Source organism: Aulostomus chinensis, chromosome 4 (assembly GCF_037954235.1).
Source record: "Aulostomus chinensis isolate RoL2024-O1b breed Wild chromosome 4, RoL_Achi_v1.0, whole genome shotgun sequence".
NCBI lineage: Eukaryota > Metazoa > Chordata > Actinopteri > Syngnathiformes > Aulostomidae > Aulostomus > Aulostomus chinensis.
Genome location: NC_141323.1, coordinates 2,077,829 through 2,089,386, shown reverse-complemented (window position 1 = coordinate 2,089,386; position 11,558 = coordinate 2,077,829). Strand labels below are relative to the sequence as shown.

The 11,558-nt window shown below is 43.3% G+C and overlaps 1 protein-coding gene across 2 annotated transcripts in view; it reads right to left on the bottom strand.

Annotated features, from left to right (window-relative positions):
- Positions 1-945: 945 nt before the first annotated feature.
- The window catches only part of gas2l3 (growth arrest-specific 2 like 3), a 31,800-nt gene continuing 21,187 nt past the window's right edge, over positions 946-11,558 (bottom strand). For both annotated transcript variants that reach the window (XM_086201010.1, XM_086201011.1), the window contains exons 3-9: positions 9,734-9,920; positions 8,695-8,813; positions 7,815-7,956; positions 6,382-6,445; positions 6,145-6,286; positions 4,039-4,143; positions 946-3,251 (exon numbers count right to left, since the gene is read on the bottom strand). In XM_086201010.1, coding sequence (XP_086057136.1) covers positions 1,917-3,251; positions 4,039-4,143; positions 6,145-6,286; positions 6,382-6,445; positions 7,815-7,956; positions 8,695-8,813; positions 9,734-9,920 — 2,094 coding nt within the window. In that variant the 3' untranslated portion in view covers positions 946-1,916. The remainder of the gene's footprint in view (positions 3,252-4,038; positions 4,144-6,144; positions 6,287-6,381; positions 6,446-7,814; positions 7,957-8,694; positions 8,814-9,733; positions 9,921-11,558) is intronic.

Below are 11,558 nucleotides of genomic sequence, written 5' to 3'. Positions count from 1 at the left end.
TTTTGCCAGCAGTTACAGAACAGCAATTTTAACTTTAACAACACTTTGAACATAGTTTAAATGGAGCACTGATTGTGGTAAGCAGTATGATGACTATTTTATTCCTCCGAACGCTGTATGTTTTTCAACCACGTAGCACTGCTAGTTTATAGTGCTGCTTTCAGGAGCTTGAAGATAGCTGGTAATTCTGAACATTTGAGTCTTGTTCATGTTTTTTTCCAGTCTGGGTGTCAAAATTTTTTTTTCCCCCCCAATCATGATTTTACTGAACTGTAATTTGCCATTTATGTCAGCAGAAGCCGCTGTTTATATTATATATATATATATATATATATATATATATATATATATAAAATATATATTATATAAAATATATATATATTTTATATATATATAAAATATATATATATATAAAATATATATATATAAAATATATATATATTTTATATATATTTATATATAAGCTATAACTTTAATCCACGATTTTAACATTGAACGATGTCAAATTCAGTTTCAAGTTTTTGTTGGGGATCATTTGGACTTGAGCCTCTTGATATAAATTTAATTGATTTTTTTCAAATATTTTTTTCACAATTTGCTGTAAATTAACATTTCATTGGTCTTTTGTCTGTTTAAAAAATAATTTAGTGTTCTCAGTATTTTCGCCTGTTTTGAATGCTTTAATTCAGAGGTTTTTGGTCTTTGTTTTAATTGATATTGTCTAGAATACCTTACAAATGCTCTATAAAATACAAAGGTTGTTTTTTTTTTAATTTAATAATACTTGGTTCATTCCTGTATGTTACAAAGCCCCTGTTTGGCTTTCTGAACCGCTTAATTTCCAAGCACCAGATAACTGAGCTTCAAGTATCGGTGCAAAGAAAACACTCGGAAAACAAAATGGGACGAACAAGAAGCAACATCACCGAGATGCAGTTTTTTTTTTCTTTAAAACACTTCCATTTATTAATCAAAAAAGACAAAAGGTAGCTGGAACAAGAGACACTATCGACATTCAAATCGTGACAAACAGAGGTTCCTGTAAAGTGCCATAGAAGAAAAAAGCCTCACTGATAATATATATGCCATTTAAAAACACGCATACACGCACGAACACCACATAGAAAACTAGAATTTTATACGTACACCAAAAAATTTAAACCCATTAAAAAACATACACCGAGAAGTTTCTGCTCTAAAGTGTTTTCCTGTAAAAGAAAAGAGGCGTTTGATCAGTAGTTTGACTGCGGCGTCCGTCCAGTCATGAGCACTCGCTTGTACACACTGTGCAATATAATCATCAGTAAAAATGTATTCGACCCCTCACATCCCATCATCTAATACATTCTAATGCCGCTCAGATTTCTGATGAAGGCACGCGACAGAAAGACCTGTTCTTGATGGCGCTTTGTCCAGCGCCAACGAGACAAACCTCGCACCTCGATATCGTTTATGCACAAATATCTGACCGGTTGTTCGTGCGAAATGATCCCACTTTGGTAATCTGTTGGAGGTCACAGGAGCTGCTTTGCCCTTCTGTTCGCAGAAGCATGCAAAACTACATCATGGCTGTGACCTTGCGATGAGATAAATAAAAGAGTTGAGGTTAGTTTGAGTTTTCTACAAATTAAACCCTTTGTTCTTAAAAGTTCAGACAAGTTCTTTAACACGGTTGTACATGTAACCAGGCGGAAATGTAAACATTGTGCAACTTTGAGTTTGAACAAGGAAGCTACGTTAATTCATCACAAAGACAAAAACAAAGCATCTTTGACCCTTTTGGATTAAAAAATAAAAGACTATTAAATATTATATAAAACCAACGATGAAACAAGACGTTAGTGACAGTAGTAGAGAGTAGAGTCGGAGCTCCAACAAGTGCTGGCTGCCTGCTGGCTCTGGCCAAGTCTGCGCCGTCACGTCCTCGGCCTCCTCTTACCGCTCATTTCAAAGTAAGGCTCCTCCCGCTTGCCCTTCCACTGAGGGATCTTCTTGCTGACGCTGGGCTCCGGCTTAGCTTTGACGTTAGTGCTGGCTTTTTGTGTGGGAGGCAGTTCAGGTTTGAGGATCCCATTGATGGGGTTAGTTGAGACCGCTTGCTTTTGCCCCGCCCACTGCGATGTGGCTACTGCTTTCTGATTGGCTTTGCTGGTGGTGGAGGGGCCCGTGCTCACCCCTGGGACCCGCCCAGGAGTAGTGGCGCCTCGTGGAGTGGTGGCAGCCGCCTTGGTCGGGGACGGCCCCTTCACTTTGGCTGTGGCATCTTTGAGGTTGCACAGGGAGGAGGCAGGTTTTGGCATTGATGGGGAAGCTATCCGAGAGCTTGAATTAGATGGAGTTGGCGTTGTTGCCCTGGAAGATGGCGATGCTGCAGCTCGTGCTGCTGTCCGCACCCGTCTGGCCGCCTCTAAACGAAGGCGTGAGGCTGGGGAGCCAGGACGGCGTTGTGCAAGCCGCGAGCGCTGGCCGGCGCCCGTTGGGGGTCGGGCATCTTTAGAGGTTGGTGTCCGTGCAGGCGCAGTGACGGGCCGAGGCACAGGGGTGGCAGTGGGGGAAGTGCAGGGGCTGGAGGGTTTGGGACATTTGGAAGACGGTTCAGGGCAGACGGGGCTCCGGGGTTGACACGCGGTGTTGCGGGGTAAAGGTCTGAGCCTCCCCTTGGATGAGGAGTGTGGCTCTGTGGGTGCAGGTGATGCCGATGGAGTCAGAGCTCTGCGCTGCAACTCCTGACCCCCCGCACTGGGAGACTGCTTTGAGTTCCCCACAGGTGAGGCAGGCAGAGATGAAGAGCCTTTGGTGGTGCTGGGCAGTGGCAGCTGCGTGGGCTTCCTGGGATAGGAGGGACTTATCTGAAGGTTCTTCTTCGGCACTGAAGCAGCACCTTTTCTGGGCAGTGTGGGTGTGCAGGCGGGTGAGGCTGCATGGGACCGACAGGTCTGTGTGGGATTCGTCAGAGACGGTGGCTTGCAGGCCGAGCTGGAAGAAGATGATGAAGAGGAGGATGATGAGGAGGAGGCTGAGGAGGAGATGAGGTCGTTGACAGCAGCGAGGGGGTCCATGTCAGGAGGAGGAGGGGGAGCTGCGTTACTATGGTGACCTCCCAAGCCGGGGGGGCCTTTCTGAAACGACAGGATCTTCTGCTCCAGAGTGGTGAACTGCAGCACCCGCAGTGGGTCATATTTCATCAGGAAGCCACGCAGCGTGTCCCAGCCACCACCAACACGCACCATCACATGTTTACCATGAAGCATCTGTGGAGCCACAAAAAAAAAGGCTTGAAATTTCTCCCGCAACAATAAAATAAGGTCTTTTTTGGGATTTTTTTTTTTGAAACCCAGAGTGACATTCAGGTGGAAGTTCCCTTGTAAAAACAAGCTGTCTGGCTCGGGGCAGCAGAGTAATCGTGATGTAATCGACTGACGCCAATCCACCGTTATTAGGTAACAAGCTTACATGCTGCCAGTCAGCCTGCAGTACTCTGAATAGACTATAAACACAGTAGTACACTGGCCTTGAACTCCAGTGTTCAATGACACTGATACAGGTGCCACTTTAAACAGATTTACAGAATCATTGTGGTCACTGCAGTACATCTGTGGTGCAATGACCACAATGGTGGTGCAATTTTGGCTTTGCGGGACACAAAGATCCCGTTTGCTCTAAGAGTTGTGAGTGAGGAACATATGCAAAAAGTCTTGTGGGTCCAGACCAGTGGTCACCATCCTTTTCCCACTCGAGAGATACAGCATATACGAAATTTTTGGTATTGGCATAATAATTAGTAAAGGGAACATTTGCGTTTTAGCCAGAAAAACTTGACGAAGCCAATATAAAAAGGAGTTGGCCCTTTTCAAACTTTAGGGTTCATACACGTTTTTACCCAGAAATTTGTGATTTTTTTTGTCATGATTATTTTTTAATGCCTTTGAGGAATATTTCCTGGCCAAAAAACAGTAAACATGAACGCAAACAGAACATTGATCACTGAGCATTGGCTGACCCCTGCCTGAGTGTGTGCGCGGGTGTGTGTTTTCTCACCCGGATAAAGATGGTCTTGTCTCCCAGGCGGTAGCGGCCCTCAGACAGATACTCGATGGACACTCTGTTGGAGCAATTGCAGGGTGGGTCGTCCATGCCGTGTTCCTGAGGGAAGGAACAACGGAGGACTAATTATCATTTCTCATCCACCAACATGCCACCCCGTCCCCTCCATTCTCTCAGAGGAGAAACAACTGACATGGTGCTGGAGGGGAAGACACATTATTGGTCTACAATAACTTTTACTGACAGCGTTTGCTGCAAACAGCAACTTAAACATATAAACACTGATACATTTCCGAATTAATTCTGCCTGACTAAACGCAGTTATTTTTAGCACAGCTGTCTCCTCTGGGAATAGATCCGCCAACTCTGATGCCCAGTCAACTAGACACGAGTCAAACTGCCGCCAGACTGGTGATGGAGGACTCTACGCGCAGTGTAAAGATGGAATATTTATATATTTAAGTGTGTGTTCCTGCGGCTGTGTGACGCCACATATCTGGAGCCTAAATGTCACATGTGCCAGTGATTCGCAGGGCGCTGAGGGAGCATCACATGGTCAGATGTGGTGTGTCATGAACCCTACAGGGCACCAACGAAGCGGCAAGAGCTGCTGTCGGCCGCCGTTCATGTGGGTCGCACATGCACAAACGATGTGATACTGACATGGTCAGCTGCTGAGGAACACGAGACCACACGTTACTTTCTTCAGCAAGCAAGACTGTTCACTAAAACAAACAGGACAATCAATGTGGAAGGACGTTAGCTTCCATTCTTTCTACAGGCCAACAGGGGGCGAAACCACTGAAAGACTGTATAGAAGTCTGAGAAGAATCACCCAACCTCTTACTGGATTTATTAACTCTTTACATTTACAGGCTCAATCATTTGGTTCAAGTCTTCTTCAATACAACAGGATCTTCATTTTGGATATCATGGTCATGCGTAAGAGTAAAAAATGACCATAAAGTAAGTTCGGCATTATGGTAACTGGAGGCTGACCAGTTGAAATAACAACAGAATCAGGACACAAGTGCTCCGCCATTGTGAATGCCTCATGATTTCAAACAATAGTTGCATTCTTCCAAACAAATCAGATATTTTAGGTGTCCATCATCCTGGCTAATAGTTACAACTACTTCAGTTTGTCATGACACCTTTCAACCTTGCAACCTTTCAAAAGAGGAGTGTGCTGTATCATCACATTAAACACAGCTACAATGAGGGGTGGGCACCGAACTTCGGTACTTTTAGAGCACCGACTGAAATGCCTTGGAAGTACCAGGCACCGAAAATGTCTGTTTTTCGGTGCCAATTTTCGGTACTTGCGAGGTAAAAAGCAAAGCTCTGATAATACTGCCGGTGGCGACTCTGGCGACGAGTGGTCTAGGATGGTAGAGGAAGGCTCCACCTTACTCTCTCTCTGATTGGCTTACCCTGATATCCTGACTGCCAATTTGAGGCAGAGTAGGGCGGTTCATGACTTCACCATCCAACGAACATTATACTTGGCTTCCAGTAACACATGTTACACGTGTGTGTGTTTTGTTACCTGCATGTGTGTGAGAGAGACGCGAGAGACGGTGAGATAAGAAATGCCCCCCCGGTCAAAAGGCTGGGATGAGGAAGGCTCAACCGCCGGATTTCAAAAGAGGCAAACGCAAAGTTTTGTAATGAAAAGGTGTAATGTAATTTTCTTTCAACTAATTTTTTAAAATTAAATTGTTACCGAAAAAAAGTACCATACCGGTACTGAAAATTTTTGAAGGTGCCCAGCCCTAGCTACAGTATCATTTCTATTTATACATCCACAATCCCACCCAGTTGTCCAAATATGGTCAGGTACGGAAAATCAAGATTGGCCATGAAAAAAAAAAAAAAAAAGAAACCCACCAAAAATCCTCAGATAAAAGCATAATATCACTTCTTTTCTACTACCTGTAGTGGTCAGGAGTGAACATCATCACCAACAGGAATAGATGTTTGTGCGCATTTACGTGACCCACAAAAGGAAGGTCATTCATATGGTTTCACATTCCAACTGTAAACCCTGCATGGCACTTGTTTCCTGTCCGCCTGTTCCAGCTGTCAGTCAGAACTCACCCCGGGCTGGTAAAGGCCGCCATGCTGGCAGCACACACTGAAGGTCTTGACGGCTGGAGGTGGCTCCTCCGTCAACAGCAGAGTCTCCTCCAGCTCGATCTCCTTCTCCAGCTTCACCAGAACGGGAGGCTCCACGCCGTACCTGACAGACACACACACATAGCATGTTGTCTGGCACTCGTGGAACCACGACTTAGTTATCTAAGGAGCTTTTTGCTTTGGTGATGAAGGACGTACTTGGAGACGATGCGGCCAATCTCTAGCAGACAGAGACACACCTGCCGAGGCTCCTTGTGTAGCACTGAGGCAGAAAACACAGCAGGAGTGAAACAACACAGAAGCAGCAGCCCTGCTCTTTTTAGACTTCAGTAGAGTGGGCAGAGCAGGCTGCCAGAGAGAGTTGAGGGCAAACAAAATGTGCATGCTGCATTTGCAAACGTGACATATAAGTTAATGACTCCCAGAGGGGAAGTTGAGAGTCACGAAGGAGAGAACACAGGTTTGGAGTGGACAGCAAAACATTAAGGCACCCGAGGATGTTAAAAATAAAAACCTTGTTGAGGCACTTTACGCTACTTTGGTCATCTCTCCTCCTAAAATATTCCATTCTGGTTTTTGGGCCGAACCATTACGTGTAATGAAGTGATCCCCCATACCCGATTACTCAGGGGGATTGCTCCGCATGACCAATCCTATTAACCCATTAAGAAGAAGGCTCTGAGCACAGAATCAGCTCATCAGCTCTGCCAAGATATTAGGAGCTTACAGCAGAGGTCTTGTCTGTTTTACATAGCGAGCAACCTCAACGTGAAGCCAGACGTCAGCTCCAAGTGTGGGATTTATCTTTGGAACAGTCATGAATGAGGAAGGCTTGACTTTTTTTTTTTTTTTGCCTGTTTTTTTTTTAAGGTTTTTCCCTTCATCATCACTGCGAAGTTATGAAAGTCTGTGAAGAAATCAGGCACCTAAATGCGTTCTTGAGATAAAAGCAGTAGTAAATATAAAAAAAAAAAATTCCTTCAGTATTCATTGGTAGAAACCTTCATACAACTAATCTTAGACTCCAACACTGCATGACAAAGAAATTAAAATAAAAGAGGAGAGGAGAAAGGGCTAACACTTGTCATTCACTTCCACTATTTGCGTTAGACTAGTAGTCTAATGATTGTGGCTCCTAGCTCCCTAATGTGCACAAAGCTGATGGTATCCATCTTCTTGTCTGGTTCTGGAGAGGAAGGCAAATGAGAGGCATTTGCAAAATATCAAGGACGATGCAATGAAGCTTGGTCAAAAACCAAGGCATTAATGGGCTTCTAAGACAAATAATCCAATAATGAGTAAAAAAGGTTTTGTTTTTATGTTTTACTTTCTTTCTTCCTTTTTTATGATGTATTTTGACATGACGTTTGTGTAATGAGTTCTTTCCACAAAGAATGCAAACATTAGTTGACAAAAAGCTACTCCAAATGCGGACATGATGCCATCAACCATTCATGTTGTGTTTAACAGACCTGCTGTTTTAGTTTCCTTAACCCCTTGTTTTGTGCGATTATAAAGTACGTTCCTCTGCCTCACACGCACTGTTGGCACCATCGTAAAAGAGAGCTACTCTGCACAATGAAGACAGGTCAAGTAAAAAACCTGGGTGTGATGTGAGCTGCAGCTCTTACCGAGACCCTCAGACTCAAACAGGTAGGTCTCCTCCACACCAATTTGTCGACACCAAGCAAGGAAGTTGGCGGTGTTGTCACGGGCGAAGAAAGAACCAGGAGACGCGTCCCGCTTACAAGCCACCTTCCTCATGGGGAAGAGCTATCAAGTACAAGAAGCTTGTGATGAATCATCTTACATAGCGATGTTGGCATGTTTAGTAACATGAAACAGTGTTCAACAAATAGCAGAATTTAAAGCCTTGCTGCTGCTGCACCCCCACCCCCCCTCCCCCGTCGCAGAGCCCAGATAAGAGCGCATAAAACCACTTTAAATTACAGCCTTTGGTTGCCATGATCTGGAATGTCCATGCAGGTTAAAAAAAAAAAAAAAAAAAGACAGTAGAAGGTATTTTTCTCCCATTTCGTACTCAGTGAAAAAAAAAAAAAATCTATTCATGTCCCAAGTGTAACTGTGCTGGTTCCCAAATCTAGTTGCTTTACTTCTATGAACTTAGAAAGACTGGGAACTGTTTTGTTTTTTTTTGTACATATAATTATTATAATAATAATAACAACATTTTTTAAACCCTTCTTGTACAAAGCAAAATATTTTTCATGCATATAGTCTCAAACAAAAAAGAAGTTTAAATGGAGTGATTGAAAATGCTGTTTCAGTGCAGACATAGCCTTTAGCTGATGTTAGCAGATTGGACACTGGGGTTCAGCCTCACTTCCCCATTCAGCCTGACATTTTATAACAAAAGCACACCAGGATCATGGGAGAGTGGGACTACTTCATACCCAACAAATGAATTCAGGGAGATGTGTCCTTACTGTCTGTGAGCATGAAAGCTGCCCTTCAGACCAGAGCTATTTTCATCCCTGCTGTCTGACTCACCTTGCCAAGTGCAGAGGGGCAGCTCTGGGCGATCTTATTCTGCAACACACCGATAAGCTGGCAGAGCTTCACACCGTTGTTCAGCTCCTCCATGAAGCACTCTGCTCTCACCTCATCTCCTGGAAAAATTAAAGTAAAAAAGTATCAACTGGAATCAAGCACAATACCAATGATCCTTTTCACATGCAAGAGTTGCGCTTCATTTGAGTTTTTGTAGGGCAAAATTTACTGGTACAAAATTCCAACACTGTTTTTTTTCTTCGTAAGCACAGTTTTGGCCTGTAATTTGTTTTTTTGACCTTATCAAAAATCTGCACATTAGAGAACATTTGCTATTCAACAAGTCTTCTCCACAACATATCGCACTCCCATGATTGTAAATCACCCCCTGAGGAAACTCAACAAAAGCCACAGAGTCTAACTGACCCACACTGGGAACAAAATTTACAATGGTCTTAACACTAAGTGACATAGATTGCTCCACAAAAGTTTATCTTCTGTATAACAACAGCCGAGTCCAGAGGGTGAAACATAATCCACTGCACGCCACCTGTTTCTGTAGCATCCTTCCCCTCAGGAATGACAATCATGTCCCTTTAAAAAGTCTCAAAAATATGGGAGAGAGGTCATAGCAGCCATGGCTCAGATAACTCATGTTGAGTGTGTGGTACCTCCCCACGTACCTCGTGAGAATGTGTGACAGATACTAAACACAACAGTTTCGTCAGTCAACAATAGAGTCGGCTTCAATTTCCTCCCTGCTCCATTAAATCATAAGGGACAATGGATGTCAGAATAATGGAGATGAGCGGAATGAGGGATTTAGTTCCGCTGCCGTTTCTGTGGTTTGCTAAGGGCAGCATCTAAATCCAATTACACGGGACACCCGTGTCAATTGTGCTAGAGTATTTTCCTCGCCTCCAGGGGGAAACTGTTAGCATGCAACTGCTGTGTTTGGATTCTAATGTGCACAGGTTTGAAGACAATGTTGTGCATCAAGTGTCACTGCTGCTGGAGAGAAATTAAAGACAAAACATACCCAGCATGCCTGTGAGCCAGATGGCCAGATCCTCCTGCATAGGCACCAGAGTAGCTTCATGTCGCACTGCCAGCCACTGGTCATACTGGAAGACGTCTGCAAGGCCGGGGCCATGTCGCTGGGCCAACGGGCTGCGAGGGCTCCTGGGGCTCAGCAAGGGGGCATCAAACTTCTCCCCAAACCAAACCTGGAGGAGAAAGAGAGCCAAAAAAATGGGAGGATGAGGAAATTAGTCAGCCAGATTCTGCTTAAGCCATCATGAGAGGAAAAACCACCACAGCTGAATATGACCCAATCTGATCTCTAGAGTTACTGGCAAGTAGTCTTTGGCTTTGAGAGAAATGTTTTGAAAACTATTCAAGCCAGAATTTTGACTTACAAGTGAAATATTTCATCGTCATGAATTTGGTACTAATATTCGTAGTGACTAGATGATGATATACAGTCCAATGATCCCTGATTTCTCCTCTTATCTAAACAGACAAGGGCTGAAACAAAATATCAACGTAATTACATGCTTGAAAATAAATTAATCAAATGTATCTACTTTGGCTATGACAAGTTTTTAAAACACTTCAATTCAAATAGATTTTATTAAATATTTGAATAAATGAGCTGATCGGCTTTAGGGGTCAAAATTGATGGTGATAACAATCAAAAATATGAGCGAAATACCTCCTACAGAGAAACCTGGGCCACAGTTCGTACAGAAAGCCCAACAACTGTTCATCTCTTTTCCGTCATTGTTTTACAAAACCAGTCAGCGAGCTACATATTGCTCAGGGTCTTCTGGTCATTTCTGGGAGACATAACAGGAGCCAGCATGCTTAACTACCCTCCACAGGTTACTCCCAGCTCTCCATTTACATACTAACTCCACAAATGGGGTCAAGGGTATGGGGGCAGCATGGCTCACAGATAGAGAGGCTGTCTAGCAACCGAAGGGTCGCCGTTTTGATCCTCACCTCCCCCAGTGACCATGTCGACATATCCTTGAGCAAGATACGGAACCCCTAATTGCTCCTGATGGCCCTGCGACGGACCCTCAACAGATAAGTGGAATACAAAATGGATGGATGGGTCAAGGGTATGATTGTGTTCATTAAAAAAAAAATAAAAAAAAATCTATAATTAATAAAACTGAATTGTTATTTTGACAACCCTAATGACATTTCACATGGAATGAATTGTATTAACTAATGAATAAGTAGTTTTGATGCGCAACAGCAATCTTTGCTTGTACAAGTTTTAAATAACAGGACGCTTAACTTGATATTTGGCAGAGTGCTGCACTCTTGTAGCACTATATGATGGGGAAGTGGAAGATTACGACAGAGAGGAACCAAAACATGCTTTAATACAAGTTATACGTTTAAAATGCAGTTGCAAACAGCAGGTGTCACACTATCCGAATAACTAGCAGTAGTTTATAGTCAAATTTTCTCTTAACTTCATATATAAATGTCCTTATAAACAAACTGAATTCATTTTTTCTTATCTAATTAGTTTATAGTGTCATGGCCAATACCTATTAGTTGAATGTCAAATCAGTAAATGGGGTGGTGGGTTCAGTCTGTAAGGCTAATGTCCAGCACCAAACTCTGAGCTAGCTTCTGTAGCTAGCTTTCAGTACCTGAAAGTAGCCCTTTGAGGGGATCACGTCACCGAAACACTTCATTGTACATAAAATGGTACCAATATTCGTAGTAACTAATTGTAATCAATTACAATTAACCTCAACCCAACTTTGAGCCCTTTTAGCTGATGTTAGCAGGCTAACAGCTCAAGGTGGTGTAGACTTGCATCTTTCCTGAGATGCATAGCT